This window comes from Miniopterus natalensis, chromosome 15 (genome assembly GCF_054644295.1).
Source record: "Miniopterus natalensis isolate mMinNat1 chromosome 15, mMinNat1.hap1, whole genome shotgun sequence".
NCBI classification, from domain to species: domain Eukaryota; kingdom Metazoa; phylum Chordata; class Mammalia; order Chiroptera; family Miniopteridae; genus Miniopterus; species Miniopterus natalensis.
The window spans coordinates 50,310,684-50,326,793 of NC_142095.1; the positions used below are offsets into that span (position 1 = coordinate 50,310,684).

The window sequence follows — 16,110 nt, forward strand, 5'->3', positions numbered from 1 at the left end:
GGCATCTGTGGAAATGGAGAGCAGCGTGGCCGCACAGTGAGGAAATGGCGTCCTCATGCCCTTGGTTGAAAATATTTTTATTAAGAGACTGAGGTTCTCCTTAGTCGGAGCCTGTAGAAGCGAGAAACTGGGAGTGGTGAAAAGAACCAACTTAAAAAGCCTGAAGACGAAAATTGCCTGGAAGAACATTGTTCATGTACGACTGAGCTCTAGGAAACATCTTTAGTCATCACTCCTAGTTAAAGAGTTTTTTTCAAGCATACTCTCTCAACATATTTTATTCTATAAATTGTGTACATGTCCCACTGCACTAATTATATATTATACAACATCTACAAAAACATAAAATAAAAATGATGGAATAAAATGAAAATTAAAATGTTTTCTTCCTGTGCCCCGGGTGTCATTTTTGTGAAGAATATTGCTGTACTGGGAACATTATTAAGGTTCTCTTGATTTTCAGCTAACCAGCTATTGAGATTACTCTCAGTGGAACCAGCAGAAGGTCCAGGTTAAGGAATACTAATCTTGGATAGATATTGAGAACCTCCCTTTCTTATGAGCTAATTGGGGTCTAGATGTTGAGCAATGAAATTTCAGATTTTAGCTTATATGTTATTGGTGGTTCTTACTTTTTAGTATGGTTTCCTCCTTCTGGTTAATGAAAGCCACAGAGCCCCAGTGACAGGAGGACCATCGCTGTGGACCCCGTGGGATCCCTCATGCTCAGCAGACCTGGCTTTTGGAAAGCATTCAAAGATTTGTTGAAGGAAAGAAGGGGAGAAAGACTGGCTACACCTTTCAAGCCCTTTTTATTTCTTCTGCTCCAGAAACCTGTAGTATTTGTTGATTGAGCTGGTAATATTACTGGAAAATGCTGGAATTTTGGCTGGTCGTCTTCTTCTTTTTTTTTTTTTTTTACTGCTAAAACCCAGGGTTGGCAATGACAAAAGTCCAGAAGATCTCAATTTTTGAAGTCAAACTGAAATCTGGTACTTTCCCATTTCCATGGTTATACTCAGCTATTTTAAGTACAAAGGACAGTTTCTTACTTTCTTACTTCAGTTTCAACATTTTTTAATTTGTACTTGCTCCCACGACACATGGTGAACAAATTATCCTTACATGTACAGGGCTGTTGCTTTGGAAGGATTGGAAAGGTGTGCTGATCATTCTGAAATGTTTGTGTGTCATTTAGAAAGACGGATCCGTTTGCCAATCTTGCTTCAGTGAGTTGTACACTTGGGGGCACTTTCAAAAGACTCCTAAGAATTTCTTTCAGCTGACAGAACAAGTTGGTTGGGGGCAGTTTCTATAGATTCTATATGTTCTTTCTAGTTATGATAAAGTAGTTATGTTGTGACTATAAAGATCCACTGGTAGTTTCTGGACTGACATATTTGTCTGTCTGGGTTCATGGACTATTGTCAGGCTGAGTAGGCCTCCCTGTTCCATCCCATCCTCACCTTGATTCTGTACGGGAAGGACTCTTCAGAGCTCCTGTCAGGCTTCTGGAAGTGGGAATGGAACGTGCATTTCCTCTGACACAGATGAAAGCACTCTTGTCTAAGGATCAGAGGTGTGGGTTCAGGCCCCAGCTGCAACCCACGGCTGGGTGATCTTGGGTGTTTGACTTTTAGTTTCCAAACATGGCTACCCATCAGAATCAACTGCAGAATTTTTTAGAAAGATTTTTTTTTTCACTTTTAGAGAGAAAGGAAGGAAGAGGGAAAGAGAATCATCGATGTGAGAGGGAAACATCGATTGGCCGCCTCCTGCATACCCCCTGCCAGGAGTTGAGCCTCAAACCCTGGCATGTGCCTTGGCCAGGAATTGAACCAGCAACCCTTCAGTGCCCAGGATGAGGCCCAACCAACTGAGCCACACCAGCCAGGGCAACTGCAGAATTTTTGTGGACATATTGATTCCTGGGACTTCCCTAAACTGAAATCAGTTTCTAAGGATGAAGACTGGGCATTTGGTTTTAGACAGAGTCTTCGGCTGATTTTGTGATAGCCAGCCTTGTGCATTTGGAACCCCTGTGGCTTCACCTATCCATGACATAGCTTTCCCACTTGTGCTTCGGGAAGCTAAGATTACTGTGCCTCCTGGGTCTCCACTGTGGCTGTGGGCATCACACTGTGCTTTCCTGGACAGAATCGCATTGTGTCCTAGTGCAGGCAGATGCTAGGCTTTGAGTTCTATCAACTGAATGATTATAATGAATATTAATTTTTCCTGGAGGAAAATGCTAGGATTTTTACTTTATGACCTGTGATAACGTAGGATAAATTCTCTTCACCTCTGAAAAATTTTGTCAGGTTCTCTGAATTAAATATGGATGCCTGAACCTCAAAAGACGAATCTGCTATGGTCCAGACTTGCATAGAGGTGTAATGCAGAGTTGCTTCCTTGCATCAGGAAAGAAGTAGCATGTTCCTAATTTAATACCATTTTTTAAAACTAAGTTTTGAACTCTTTTCCCGTTTATTGGACTATGAGTCAGTCATGTGCTTAACTTTTTAAAAAAAATGGATTTTTCGGGTAACATTGGTTTACAAAATCATATAGGTTTCAAATGTACAACAAAAAATATGGAACGCTTGATGCATTTGCAGGCCACCCTTGCGCAGGGGCCGTGCTAATCTTCTGTGTGTCTTTCCAGTTTTAGTGATGTGCTGCTGAAGTGAGCACCTTTTTTAGCTTTTTACGTCTATTGCAAATTTTAATCATCATCACAGTGCTGACAGGCAGATGTATGAAACACTCTTTATAAGTAAGAAAAATCAGAGCTCAGAGATGGACTAACTTGGCCACTGTTGTAGGTTAGCAAATGGCAGAGCTTGATTCTGTGTAAGGAAATGAAAAGAGGAAATGCAGGAAAACGTTTATCAGCTGCTTCAGCCCAGAGAACAAGTTTCAACTGACCACCAGTCTCCTGCCATGATGACCTGGTGTGGAGACCAGAGCCTGAGAAACAAGGTCTAGTAAAGGGTTTGGCATCACTGTGGAAGGTGAGGAGGAGAGGTCAGGCAGATGCTGTTTGGATGCTGGGGTAATGCGTTTCTTGGGATTTCTGATGTACCTAAGTGGCTAATGAAGGCAGTGGAATTGACTCTCTGATTTGGGAATATGCCAGATAATTTGGAGCCCAACTCCACCAGGTACCTGTGGCTCCCTGGTGTCCAATTCCGGCCACTGGGCTGAGCACTTTAGCCAACATTCACTCATTTAATCAGGACAGTACCTTTGAGGGGCTGGGAGAGGTGGGATGGCTCCTTAGAAATCGCTGCTCACCAGTGACTGAACCAGAATTTGAGCCCAGTTGATGGCAGTCCGGCAGTCACTGTTCTGCAGTTCCCAGTTCTCAGGGAAGTTGTGTGTCTGCTTCAGTCACTCAGATATGTGCCAGTAACTGCTTTTGCCTCTTTAGTTGGCTTTCAGAGGGTGATTTCTAATGGTGAGATGTATACCTTCCTATGTGGAACTAGATAACTGTCAGATAATCTAGATAACTGACTTAATTTTAAGGCAACATAAAAATGATATGTCCATGGCTTTAAACTCTATGAGATTAGAGACCAGGTAGTCCCAGCACCTGGCACGGAGGAGACACCCAATACCTAAAGGGTGTCCACAAAAAAATGGATACACACACTTTGAATAATTATAAAGGCTGTGCTTATTAAAATACATTTCATTTTCAAAATTAAGCTATTAGCTGTTACAGTGTTTATACATTTTTGGGGACACCCTGTATTTGTTGAATAAATGACCTTTACATAATCTGATGAAAAGGAATCAGACCCTTGGAATTAGGATTGTCTAAGGCAGATCAAGCTTCTTCGGCCCTGTATGAGTTCAGTTAGCATCTAAAATTAAATACATTTGGACAGCTCTCCTTGCCCACCGTCAGTGGTTTCAGTATCAGGTTCTCATTTTACAGTACAATATACAGTTTACAAACTAAGACTTTTTAAAAAGGAGATAATAATTAGAAAAAAAAATTAAAATCACACAATAAAAAAAAGACAATACATGTAGAAATTTTGCTTTTTTCCTGGATACTTATGCAAGGTTGTATTATAGAATTGTACACCTGAAACCTATATAATTTTATTAACCAATGTCACCCAATAAATTCAATAATTTTTTTTTTAAGAAGAAAAAATACAATTTGTGGTTACTTGTTATGTTCTCACCTCAATTACGAGTTTAAAACATTTGTGCTCATTTGTCTTGCTAATATTTAGAAGTATGGGCATCTTCATTTTTGTCTACAAGGTGATCATTACAGATTCAATTATTTCTAAGAGAAAGGGATTTTTAAAATACTGAAAGTAAAGCTGAGAATCTGGGAGTTATCTTAATGCGCAGAAATATCCCACCCACCGGGAGTGTGTGCAATGAGGTGGCTACAATCTTCCTTTGCACTTTAGTTTTGGAAGATTTGTTAAAAGTGTCAATTAGTGAGCTCTGCTAGGTTTTCTTTAGTGGGCTTTCCTTTTATTTATATGGATCTACTGTTTAAATATGTATTTTTTTTTTTTCTGATTGGACATTTCAGTAAATAAGTGATATTGTTACCAACTTTAAAGTCCCAAGCCTTGATGTGGTTAATAACTCGTAATTTTAATTTAAGGTGTCTCAAGAATGCCTCACTGTTAATTGAAAGCCCCCCTCCCCCGTATCACAGCGAATGGCTGTCCAAGCAGCTAATTAGTGCGATTACTCCACAGCTGCGTCCGCGCGGCACAAAGCTGTGCTCCCGCTTCTACCTAAGGGTCAGCCTCTCTGGAGATGTCTAACCTGACAGGCCGTGAATAGCAAGCCGCTCGCTTATGTGCGGACTTTAAATAGCACCCCTGCTTTTCCCCAGTTAGGGAAGTGCACTTTAGTTTAATGGCCTCCTGGCAGCAGATCTCGACCAGCTGAGTAGATGGCCCTAACGGCTACTTCGATCACGTGGGTGGGTTCGTGGGGTTACCCCTGAGTGGGGTGTCGCCGTTCTCCAGCCCGGTGTGTCAGTGGGCAGCTGTGAAGAGGAGGGTGGAACGCCCCAGATTCTGAAGACTCCAAGAGAACCGCGTGCGGGGGGCTGTCACTGTGTCCCCAGCTTACTGTCAAAATACTGTCTATATGGACAGTCCCCTTTTTCTAACAAATGGTGACTTTGATCACTCAAGTCATTTCTTCATGTTCTTAAATTAGCAGCATATATGGTCTGCCCTTGAGAAAAATCATCATGGCTTTATTTAGCTTGGGGGAAAAAGACTAAAAAAGAAGTTTACCTGTAACTCCGCTCCCGCTCTGGCAGCTCTGACCCTGTCCCTCATCCCTGCTGGCCATGTGAGTGCGTTTGTGAGCCTACACGCACTCTTCTTACTTTAAATTAGGATGTAAGTAAATTTTGAACCTGACTTTTTAATTGACTCTTATTATATGCATTTTCCACTTTGCTCTGTAGTCTGTATTTTTAAAAATATTGTCAAATTCATGTATCATTCACGTATTATGACTTAATTAAAACCTATTTTCTGCTTAATAAATCTCTGAAGTGGTTTTGTTTTCCCCCATCCTTGTTGAGGTATAGCCAACACAAACTGTCTATACTTGAGGTATATGTCTACATGTACGTATTGTGAAATGATTGCAATCAAGCTACATAACACATCTGCCACCTCACGTTACCTTTTTTTTTGTAATAAGAATTATTACCTGTAGCCTCTGTGCTGCACCTCAGATCCCAGAATGTGCTCATCTTGTAACAAAAACTTCGTACCCTGTGACCAACATTTCCTTGCATAATTTACTTAACCATTCTCAATAAATGTAGGGATACAGAATATTTTGCAATTTGAAAATAGCTTTGTAATATCAGGTTCTCCACATTTTGTGTTATTTCCTTAGGAAAGTTGTCAACTAATGAAATGTTGAATCAGATTACATGAAAAATTTCATAGCTTTTGATAATGCTGTTGTTTTCTTAAAGACTGTAATAATATATACCAGCAATGGCTCAGAGTGGTAAGTATCATTATACTTCTTCATTAGTGAACATTTTTTAAAAATTGGATCATACCTTGAATACTATTTTGCATCTGGCTTTTCTAACATTATTATATTGTGTCCTTGCACTACTTCCACTACCCGCCTGACACATACAGACACAGTTATTATAGTATTATTGCTGTACTTTATATCCCCTATTTTGTGACTCTTTTGTGACTACCAATTTGTACTTCTTAATCCCTTCACCTTTTTTTTTCTAAATCCTCACCAGAGAATATGGGGTTTTTAAAAATTTTTTATTGATTTTTTGAGAGAGAGAAGGAAGAGGGAGGGAGAGAAACCGATCAGTTGCCTCTCGTACACACCCCAACTGGGGATCAGCTGGGGCTTGAACCCTCAACCTGGGTGTGTGCCCTAACTGGGAATCAAACCCACAAGCCTTCAGTGCATGGGATGATGCTTCAGCCAACTGAGCCACACCAGCCAGGGCAGTCCCTTCCCCTTTTCCACCTAGTCTCCCAACCCCCTCGCCTCTGGCAATCGTCTTTTCTCTGTGTCTATGAGTCTGTTTCAATTTTGCTTGTTCATTTATTTTGACCTTTAGATTCCACAATAAGTGAAATCATGTGGTATTTGTGTTTCTCTGACTGACTTATTCGGTCCATCCATGCTATTGAAAATGATGAAGTATATGGTTGTCTAACCTCTATTCTGTACACCTGAAACTAATACAAAATAATATTGAAGGTAAACTGTGATTGAAAAATAAAGTTTTAAGTTCTTTTAAATAAAATAAGTGAAAAATTAAGCATGCGTTAAAAGAATGAATAAAAATAAGTTGGTTATACTATGCAGTTTTTATTCAGAACAATAAATATATTTCTTTACCATTTTTAATGGCTGCGTACTATTACGTTATGTGAACCTGCCACAGTTTACAGTTTACTGGAGCAGTTTCCTGTGGTGAGTTACAGGTAAACTGCCAGCAGGATTTTTACGGTGTAGGTTTCTGGGAGTGCGGGCAGGGCAGCATCCTCCTGCGAGTGTGAAGGAGCTCTTCAGCGTGGGCAGTGGCTAAAGGCTTTAGTTTTTGTTGTTAAAAGATAAAGGCAATAGTGGGATTTAGTCTCAAAAAAGGTACTTCTGTTGAAGAGTGACTTTCACATGAGTAAATATTTTCTCAAATGTTACCTTTTCTCCATTTCTAGGTGCTCAGATTTTGTACTGTTTGTTCTAAACATATTTTTTAGAAAAGCATATTGCTAGAAATAAAGAACATTAAATTTTCTAGATAATAATAATAGCAACAGTGACTGTTTATTGAGGCGGTGCTGCATGGTGGTGCGCACCGTACTAGGGGATTTATGCGAGTTATTTTATTATGTTATGTAAGCCTCGCAAAATCCTTCTGAGCTAGGGCTTTAAAATACGGTGATGCAACGGAAATGTATGAAACACCTCCCACTTTGATAAGCGGGTAATTGGGCAAAATTGTCATTACCTCTTTTTTCTGGATGCATCAATAACTATTGATGTCAGAGAACTGGCACGATCAGCGATCGAAAACCATCTTTAGGAAAATTAGGAAGTCTTTTTTTCACTTATGACTAGGTCTGAGCATTTTAATACTTTTGGGAGCCTAAGTCCCCAACTATGCGAAGCAGGCTTCCTGGGGAACTGGCAGAGCGCACATAGGAGGGCACGCCGCGCTGGTCAGAGAAGACAGTGCAAAGACAGCCAGGCGGAGGGGAATTGGGTGTCAGAGCAGCTTGTCTTCCGCCCCTTTCCCAAAGACTAAGGTCAAGTTCAGTGTGAACATTCTCCAAATACTTCTTTCATGAATGATTTTTACTTCCCATACCGTAGGACAATACTGACAAAATGCACCTTTCCTCTGAGGCACGCCGTGTTAGTGAACATGTTAGGCATCTTCAAGGAATTGGGACATGTAGGAGTCGTTACTTGGTTAGATTCGGTTATAGAAAAGCAAATCAAGCAATTCACTTTAAATGTGGAAATCCGGGTGCACTGCGATGCATCGCTTCTGGGCTCTGTGTGGTGGCTCTGTATTTGGTGGTGATGAGTAACGTGCAGTATAAAATGTCAGAGAAGAACCAATTTAAGCCACATGATGAAACTGCCTAGATGTAATCAAGATGACTTTTTTAATTTGACTGCTGATGATTTCAGTGCTGTCGCCTCATGATTCTCAGTTACGTGGAGACTACTCTGTGCCTTGATTACATTTGTACAGGCTCATTCCATAGTTGGCTGCAATTTAGGGTACCCCAAAATGCAAATGAAAGGTCTCATTAGGAAACTAAATGTGTGTTTTTTTGGTTTTCCCACAACAGTTCCGAGGAGCATCCTGGGGCCTCCAAGCCTCCGATAAGCTCCTCCAGTATGACATCACGCATCTTGCTACGCCAGCAACTCATGCGTGAGCAGATGCAGGAGCAGGAGCGCAGGGAGCAGCAGCAGAAGCTGCAGGCGGCCCAGTTCATGCAACAGCGAGTGCCTGTGAGTCAGACCCCAGCCATAAACGTCAGCGTGCCCACCTCCCTTCCCTCCGCCACCCAGGTGCCGATGGAAGTCCTTAAGGTACGTGAGTGTCGCTCTTGTTGGCTGGACCAAGCCCTCTGCCAAACCAACGCTTTCCATTTTCTAGGTGTTTTATTTATCTGAATGTGGGTTTGGTCCTATTGACCTGTCTGAATCATGTTTTCATTGCTGACCCCATTGATTCCTCCATGGCTTTGTATTTTAAAAGACAGCTACATATCCTGTAAATATAGTGGTGACCTCATTTGGTGGGGGAAGAGCGATGTTCCATGGGAAATCCGAGTGGGAGTAGGTGTCTGCTGTAGTACTTTCCACCTTTCTTTGGGAAAGTTTCAGAATGTACAAGTTAAAGTGAGCCTCTTCTGATAACTTATATACATTTCCCCCAATACATTCCATGGCTATTATTTAATTTCCTTTTCTATTTAGTAAATAACCTTGGCTACAGAGCCTGGCTTTTTCAGAAGGTTTTAGGTATAACCCTGTAGAAGAGCTTCCTATGCTTTAACGACCAGAGTGCACGACCCTTGAACTGAAGTGAGTTGTCTGTTGTGGGTCTTTGATTCCTTGCTGGAGTGGAGAATGCAGGAGCCTGTTAGCGTCATTCAATCAGGGACATACAGCTTCCTAATTATAGGAAAATGGTGACATCTGAGACTGGACTTCCATCTCACACACATGTCCTCCACATCACATTGGGAGGTACTCCAAGTTTAAAGATAAACATGCTAACTTGGAACATGACTGATGCACGGAAAATAAGAAAAGTTCCCTTACTTAAATTTTTTTTTAACCCATTCACCTAATTGATTCATTCTGAAGAGTCCCGAGTGTTGCTGTTCGTCAAACAATGGGAACTTCACACACCAATGATTCGTTGCTGGTTCCTGCCTTCATTTGTGTGGTCAAAAAACCATCTCCCACTATTTAAAGTTTACTGTTAAAGCAAGTAGAGGGAGGATGTGTTATAACTGGAAAGCAAAAGGTGATCCTTACCAGGAAGTAGGAAAGAGATCCTTTAAAAATAAATTTAAAGTAAATTGTTTTTTATTTGCAAAGACTTTTAAAAAATGTAGTGATGAGATAATAAAGTTCTTTAATGGAAGAAAATGATTAAAATTCTGTTAGAGCACAAAAGACCCAAACAGTTTAGCATGAAAGTTTACTCTAATGTGATTGAAGTTCTGGATATTGCCTCAATTCATAGATATTTTATCTCCACCCCACCCCCAACCCCCTAACTAAAGGCAAGGTTTTCTCTTGGGAATAGATTATATATTAAAACTTTCTGTTCTACTTGGGTGAAGACTGGCAATCACTGAGTTTTTATAGATTTAAGATTTATTTAAGACTTAAGTTGTCTACTGTTCACAGAAATCACAATTGTTTTGTCTATACTTTAGATTATTTGAAGTGATCTGAATTAGCAATAAAATGTGGAGAAATATGTCTATTTTATTCACTGTAATAGTCAGCTTTTTAGATCTGAAGGTCAAATTTTAGAAGAGATAATATGGGGTTGTGCTTGTAGTAGCTTATGTCCAATTCAAAGGTAATATTTGATATATATTAAAGTATATTAATTGAAATCAATATTCCTATTAAGGATATTAGATCCCATGGTGGGGAAATTATCCAAATGCAAATGTGTTGAAACATTTCCACATCATCTTAAAACTGGACATCATTCCTAAATGTTTTTGTTATTTAAAACATGTTAATTTTAAAATGATTAAAATTAAAATCTTTACTCCGTGGTTTGAATAATAAACACATTTTCTTTGTGTGCTGTGGTTTACGGGTAATACTGGCTTGAGCTGCCGTCCCCACTTTAGGTGAGCCAGGAACAAGTCCCAAGTTAAAGCACAAATCAGCCGTCAGAACTGGGAGACTTAACCTAACTAAACGTGAGCAGTCGGTAGGTTATATTTCATGTTGGACGTAGTTGATCTGCAATGTGCACAGTTTTACACTTGAATTGTATGAAGTAGTGACGTGTGTCAGGTAAATGAAGAACTAGAGCTGTTGGCATAGCAACGAGGACGGTCTCACAGCTATTTAGAGAGATTTTAGGAACCTTAAGACCAAATAAAAATATATGATTTCATATGACATTCTAAGAAATTCAAGTAAGATTTTTAAGGAGAGTATTGTATTAGTGATTGCTTCAGATACTTAAAGACTTGGTACTTTATAAAAAGTGTTTACATATTTTTTAAAGTTTTATTGTATAAAAATATTATGAAATACTTATTATGGAAAGGTAAGTGAGATAAATAGGGTCTTTTTTCTTTTCCCTTTTAAACCATAGGCATAATTTTATAAAGTAAATTGTTAATAGCAAAAACAGTTAATTTGCTCAATCCTTGACCATTTTTGGATGAATTTATATATTCAAGGAAAGGGTAATATCAAGTATACTAATTGAGTGCATTATTATACAGACCATATTGAATAAGCATTTTTGCATAGTGTAGCCTGGGTAAACTCTTCATTTAATCTTTAAAGATTTCAATTGTCAAAACGGAACACACCTGCTCCTCGGTGAAGGTAGAGGTGTAGTGCGTGCTCGAGAGTCCTGGTGAAACCTCTCTGTCTCCCACGGGTTTGCTCGAACTTGGTAGAAGATCACACACACACGCTCACGTTGGCAACGTTATATAGACTATCAGTGGGTTGAATAACTCATTTCAAAAGCTAAATTAGTGTTTTCAGGTTAGTCCCTTTTTTTTGGCAGAGTTATGCTTAAAATATATGAAGCTTTGTAAAACACGTTTAAAAATTGTTCACAGCATCTGGTAAACTAGGTCTAGTCCTTAGAATTCATGTTGGAGGTTGGGAATCTGCATTACTTATCCTGTGGTCATCATTTAGTCTGTAAATCTGTGAAGGTTTGCAGGATCAGCGCCAGTTTCCATACTGATTTAATTAGTTTATGGCTTTATTCCTATTATTGATTTTCATGTTGATGGCGTGGAATGGTTGGACTTAGTGCTATGCACTCACATATTAGAGAGTCTCTGGGCTTAAGAACACCCCTCCTCAATTGGGTATCGCAGTTAAGGATGCTTCATCATAAATGAACCAGTATAGTGCATGATACATTTTATTGCAGTAGTGAACACACCTTGTATTTTAAATTATGAATTATCAAAAAGACTCATGAGGACCATTAAAGGGAGCAGTTTCTTCCACAGGTGGGTTTTGTTGACATAGGAGTCATACAAACCTGAGGTTTGAGATTTGACCCAGCTTCTTTCAAAGGGAAGCAGAGTACCCAGGGACAGACCTAGTGGACACATGTCAGGCCTCACAGCTGAAGAAGCCTTTCGTGCTGGCCGCTGTGTTACTGTCCGCACATGCATCAAGGTGTGTGTTTACTGCCTAACTGATCATCGCAGCATCCGTATGCTCTGATCCTAGACTTACGTTCTTCAAAATCTCTCTCCCCGCTCCTTCGTGCAGCATGGACTCTGACAGTTTATAGCTTGAGAACATGAGTTTATAGTTTGAAAACATTTCTCTGTTTAGAAATTTGTAGGGAATTGCCAAGGATTTCTATGTCTCTCCCTTCCTTTCTGTACCTTGGAGTTTAAAGATTTAAAGGCAGAGTGTTGTTGCTGGAATAGATTGTACATAGAAATTTTCTGCTCTGCTTAGGAGAAAGGCTATATGAATTTAAAACAAAACAGAAAAACCAACACACCTTTTTTTTATAACTATAGGATATTTTAAGTAGTTTGAAAGAATTTATTTTTTAAATTTTTCCTTTTTTCCAAGGTCATCTCAGACAGTCCAAGGGATTTGTAGATTGCTGCAGGGTTAGGAAGGGTGCTGCTGTCCACCAAATACAGAAGCACATTTCGCTGGGGACCCTGCAGGGCAAACCCAGCTCACTCTGATGTTTACCTGGTGGTGGTCCCATAATGTGGCCTCCCCTGTGGATAGTTGTTCTCGGGCGTCGGGTGGAAGTCCTTCTGCCTTGTCTCCCTGTTGACACCCAGGGTCCCTGAGCTTTCGCTAACGAGGGCAAGGGTGGGTGGCTCAATTGCTGGCCTTTCTCTACCACTTATGAAATCTACCTGGTGTAGGATTTCAAGGTGTTGCTTACTTTTTAGGTATAATAAAGACACTCGAAAGGGGTGTGTGGAGTGACAGAGGGGTGGTGAGTCACAGGTGAGCAGGAGGGACACTCCCACAGCTCACATGCATTTAGATTTTTTTCCTGTATATTTAGCCGGATACAGAACTGCTGGCATCCTGGGGCTGCAAGAAGCAGGCGCCTGTGTGGTACGCTACAGACCGCCTTGCCTCGGTCCCCTTAGCGAGGGCAATCTGTTGGTAGGGGCACTGTCCCCATAAGAAAGGACATCTGAGGGTTCTCTAATACCATAGTCTGTGGGCCATCATGTGTTTTTGTCACCAGTGTGAGCCACACAAGCATTCTGTGAGCCTTGATTTCGGACTGCTTATGAACTTTTGTGTCCTTTTGTTTTTGGATCAAACTCTGTGTGTGAGGCCATATCCTTCTCTGTGGGGACAAAGGGACTCAGTGTCCAGGTTCCCAGGGAGAGACCTCATTTCCCTACAGGGTTTTAAGCCTCCTAGTGGTATTACTTTGATGTGGTCAGTGTCACACAGAAGGTAATTCTCTTTCTTTTTAAAACTCATTTTTATTGATTTTTTTTTTAAATTAGAGACAATACTTCTTAACTTGGAGCAGTTAACTTTTCAGAGCTCAGAAGAAAACTGCCCAAGGGCCGCCCCCTCGGGGGCTCCCAGCGCCTCCTGTGGGGCTCCCTGGAGGGCGGCTGTGCAGTTAGGACGCAGACGCCCTGGCCTCGTGCTGTCTAGCCTTGCAGCTGCCTGTGTGGGAGCGAGGTCTGAAGCACAGTGAGCGCTTTGGGTCAGTAGACGAAACCCTGTCTTTCGCTGTTCACATCTGCAAGTAGAACAAAATTTCCTCTCGTTCTGGGTTGTCTCTACTTTTGAGAAATGGCTTCAAACTCCGTTCTTCCTCGGGCAGAACGGGTACTTTTCACTCTGATCTGAAGCAGTTGGACTGTTCCGCTGTCACGGGTGGGCCCTGTTTGCCTGGGCCCTGTGGGTGAGGACTTGCAATCTCAGGGCTGGCACAGCAAGGTGCTCCCCTCGCTCCCTGCATCAGGGCAGTCAAGCAACACAGGCCCAGGAGGGCAGCAGTCTCAGCAAACACCTGACTATTAATTGTCAGATGTCCTGTCTGCACTGCTTTTTGTGAGTAGGAACTGGTAAGGAGACGCTGGCTGAGGAAGTCATCTTCGCTTAGATTTCTAGGTCGGTTTCCACCTGAGAGGGCAGCCCCTGCCAAGCACTATTTAAGACAAGCCATTCCACCTGACACAGCCAAGCCTGCGAGTCAGTCCCACTTTCTGAAAACACGGGAGCATCTGCTTTCATCACATGCTCACTTGGTAACGTTGGCACCAAATGGAAATGATTTCTCCCCCTATGACCATGAGGACATGTTTATGTGGCCAAGGGCTACAGGGGGATCTGGGTGGTGTGGTCCTCTGGGCGGTCAGGGCCTGCTGAGCTCAGGGACGCCTGCACCGCACAGGTTTGCGAGGCTCTCATCCTGTCCATGTGTTACTTCGCAGTCACTGACGTCAGCTTGTGGGTTGATGTGAGGGTCACCGCCTCAGCTCTTTTTCTGCTGTTAAAAGAAGCCATACAGCAGGTGTTCTCTCCCTTCATTTGCACATTTCTCAGAATCCATACTGCTGGAGGTCACAGGAGTGTATTGAGGTTTGGAACTTGGGAGCGACGACTGAAATTGGAGTGGGCCTGATTTATCTGGCTCCAAATGGTAACTTCTTTCCATGTGTCGAGGCCTGTCGAGCATCCGCAGCAGAGGTGACATTGTCCCCAGGGGGGCAAAAATTAGTTCTTGGAGGGCAAAAAGTCTTAGATGTTACAGTGGTTTGAGCCCACGGTATGTGTGCCTATTAAATTTCATGGGGTTGGGGACGAGTGAGAGGCAATTAGGGAAAAAAAGTCTAAAAAGGTTTTTTAGACTTTTTTACGGGAGTGATGATGAAAAAAGCAAAAAGCATTGCCAAGAAGCATTGCTGTGAGTACACGGCATCTCGGCTTCTCTCTGTGCTGTTTAGAGGCACTTACCAAGGCTCTTAGAACCATGACTCCACATTCTGGGTGACCTGCATCTCCCCGACTGTTGGAATAGCAGGCGTGGTGAGCATGTCCAGCTTCCCCATGTCTCAGGTGCAGGGACTGAGACAGAGGGGTTAAGTAGCTCACCCAAAGTCGCTCAGGTGACTGGTGCATTGGGATCTGAACCCACTGGATTGAACTCCATGGCCCTGATTCCTTAACTGTTGCTGGTAGTACCTGTCCTAGACTGAATGACCTGAGGAGCTTCAGAAGGCAGAGGTCTCAGTGTCCAGTCTCTCACCTGCATAGTAGCCTGGGCATGTTGCAAATGTTTATTACAGAGCTTCAGGCAGCACCTTAAAGCTTTACAGGAATTACTGGCGTAAATGTGGTACTGCCTAAATCATCCTGGAGGAGGGCAGGACTGCCTGGACAAGAATCACTGGATGAACTGGGGGGAAGGCTGAACATGTCATATTCCATATCTCACTTATCCCTCTAGCAACCCTATGGAATGGGTAGGAAAAGGCCTATCTTTCAGATGGGGAAACTGAGGCATAGGGAGATTGTCCCTGGCTCCTGGTCTCATCGTTAGGCTCTGTATCCTGCCCTAGAGACTTATAACCAGGTAGCTGCTGCCTCTCTGTCTTCTACAGAGTTCTAGGATGTGCTCTAAACACTTTTGAGGAATCACCAGTAACAGAATGTTAGAGAAAAGTGGGAGCACAGAGAGACTATGGAGGGTCTCACAGACTGAACAGGAGGGAGCGTGATCTCAGGCATTTGGAATTAGTAAGGTCCATCCATATTGAATAATGAGTCTCCATGATATGCCTGATGAAGGGCCTAGGTGTGTTCTCCCATCGACCATGATCGTAATTTAGGGTTTAATTATAGGCATCACTATCGGTCAGAGAACACTACAGTGCCCTGGCCAGGTGGCTCAGTTGGTTGGAGCATTGTCCCATGCACCCAAAGGTCACAGGTTCAAGTCCCGGTCAGGGCACATACCTAGGCTGTGGGTTCAGTCCCGGGTGGGGGCTCCTACATAGGGGAGGGAACCGATTGATGTTTCTCTCTCACATCGATGTTTTTCTCTCTCCCTTCCTCTCTCTCTGAAAGCAACAAAAACATATCCTTGGGTGAGGATTGAAAAAAACAGCATGACAGTGAAAGTTTCTGAAACAACATCCAAAGATGGTAACTCAAGATCATGTATGTTCTAAAGATCCTGTTGGCCCAGACTGTCACAAGCATTATGCTTTACAGTGCTGTATATTCTAATAATACGTTTGTGTTATTTTGAATGATTTTTGAAATAATGTGATAGACTCCCACACATCTTTCAATGTGAATTTCTGCTGAAATTGTTGCACTTGTAGT

General features: G+C 41.9%; 1 protein-coding gene and 1 non-coding gene across 3 annotated transcripts in view; one reads left to right on the top strand and one right to left on the bottom strand.

Annotated features, from left to right (window-relative positions):
• The window catches only part of MITF (melanocyte inducing transcription factor), a 207,993-nt gene that overhangs the window by 122,299 nt on the left and 69,584 nt on the right, over positions 1-16,110 (top strand). For both annotated transcript variants that reach the window (XM_087825115.1, XM_087825116.1), the window contains exon 2: positions 8,367-8,613. In XM_087825115.1, the coding sequence (XP_087681241.1) occupies positions 8,367-8,613 (247 nt within the window). The remainder of the gene's footprint in view (positions 1-8,366; positions 8,614-16,110) is intronic.
• LOC148091474 (U6 spliceosomal RNA) lies at positions 2,589-2,694 on the bottom strand. Its single transcript, XR_015715729.1, has one exon. It is a non-coding gene; the product is annotated as a U6 spliceosomal RNA (small nuclear RNA).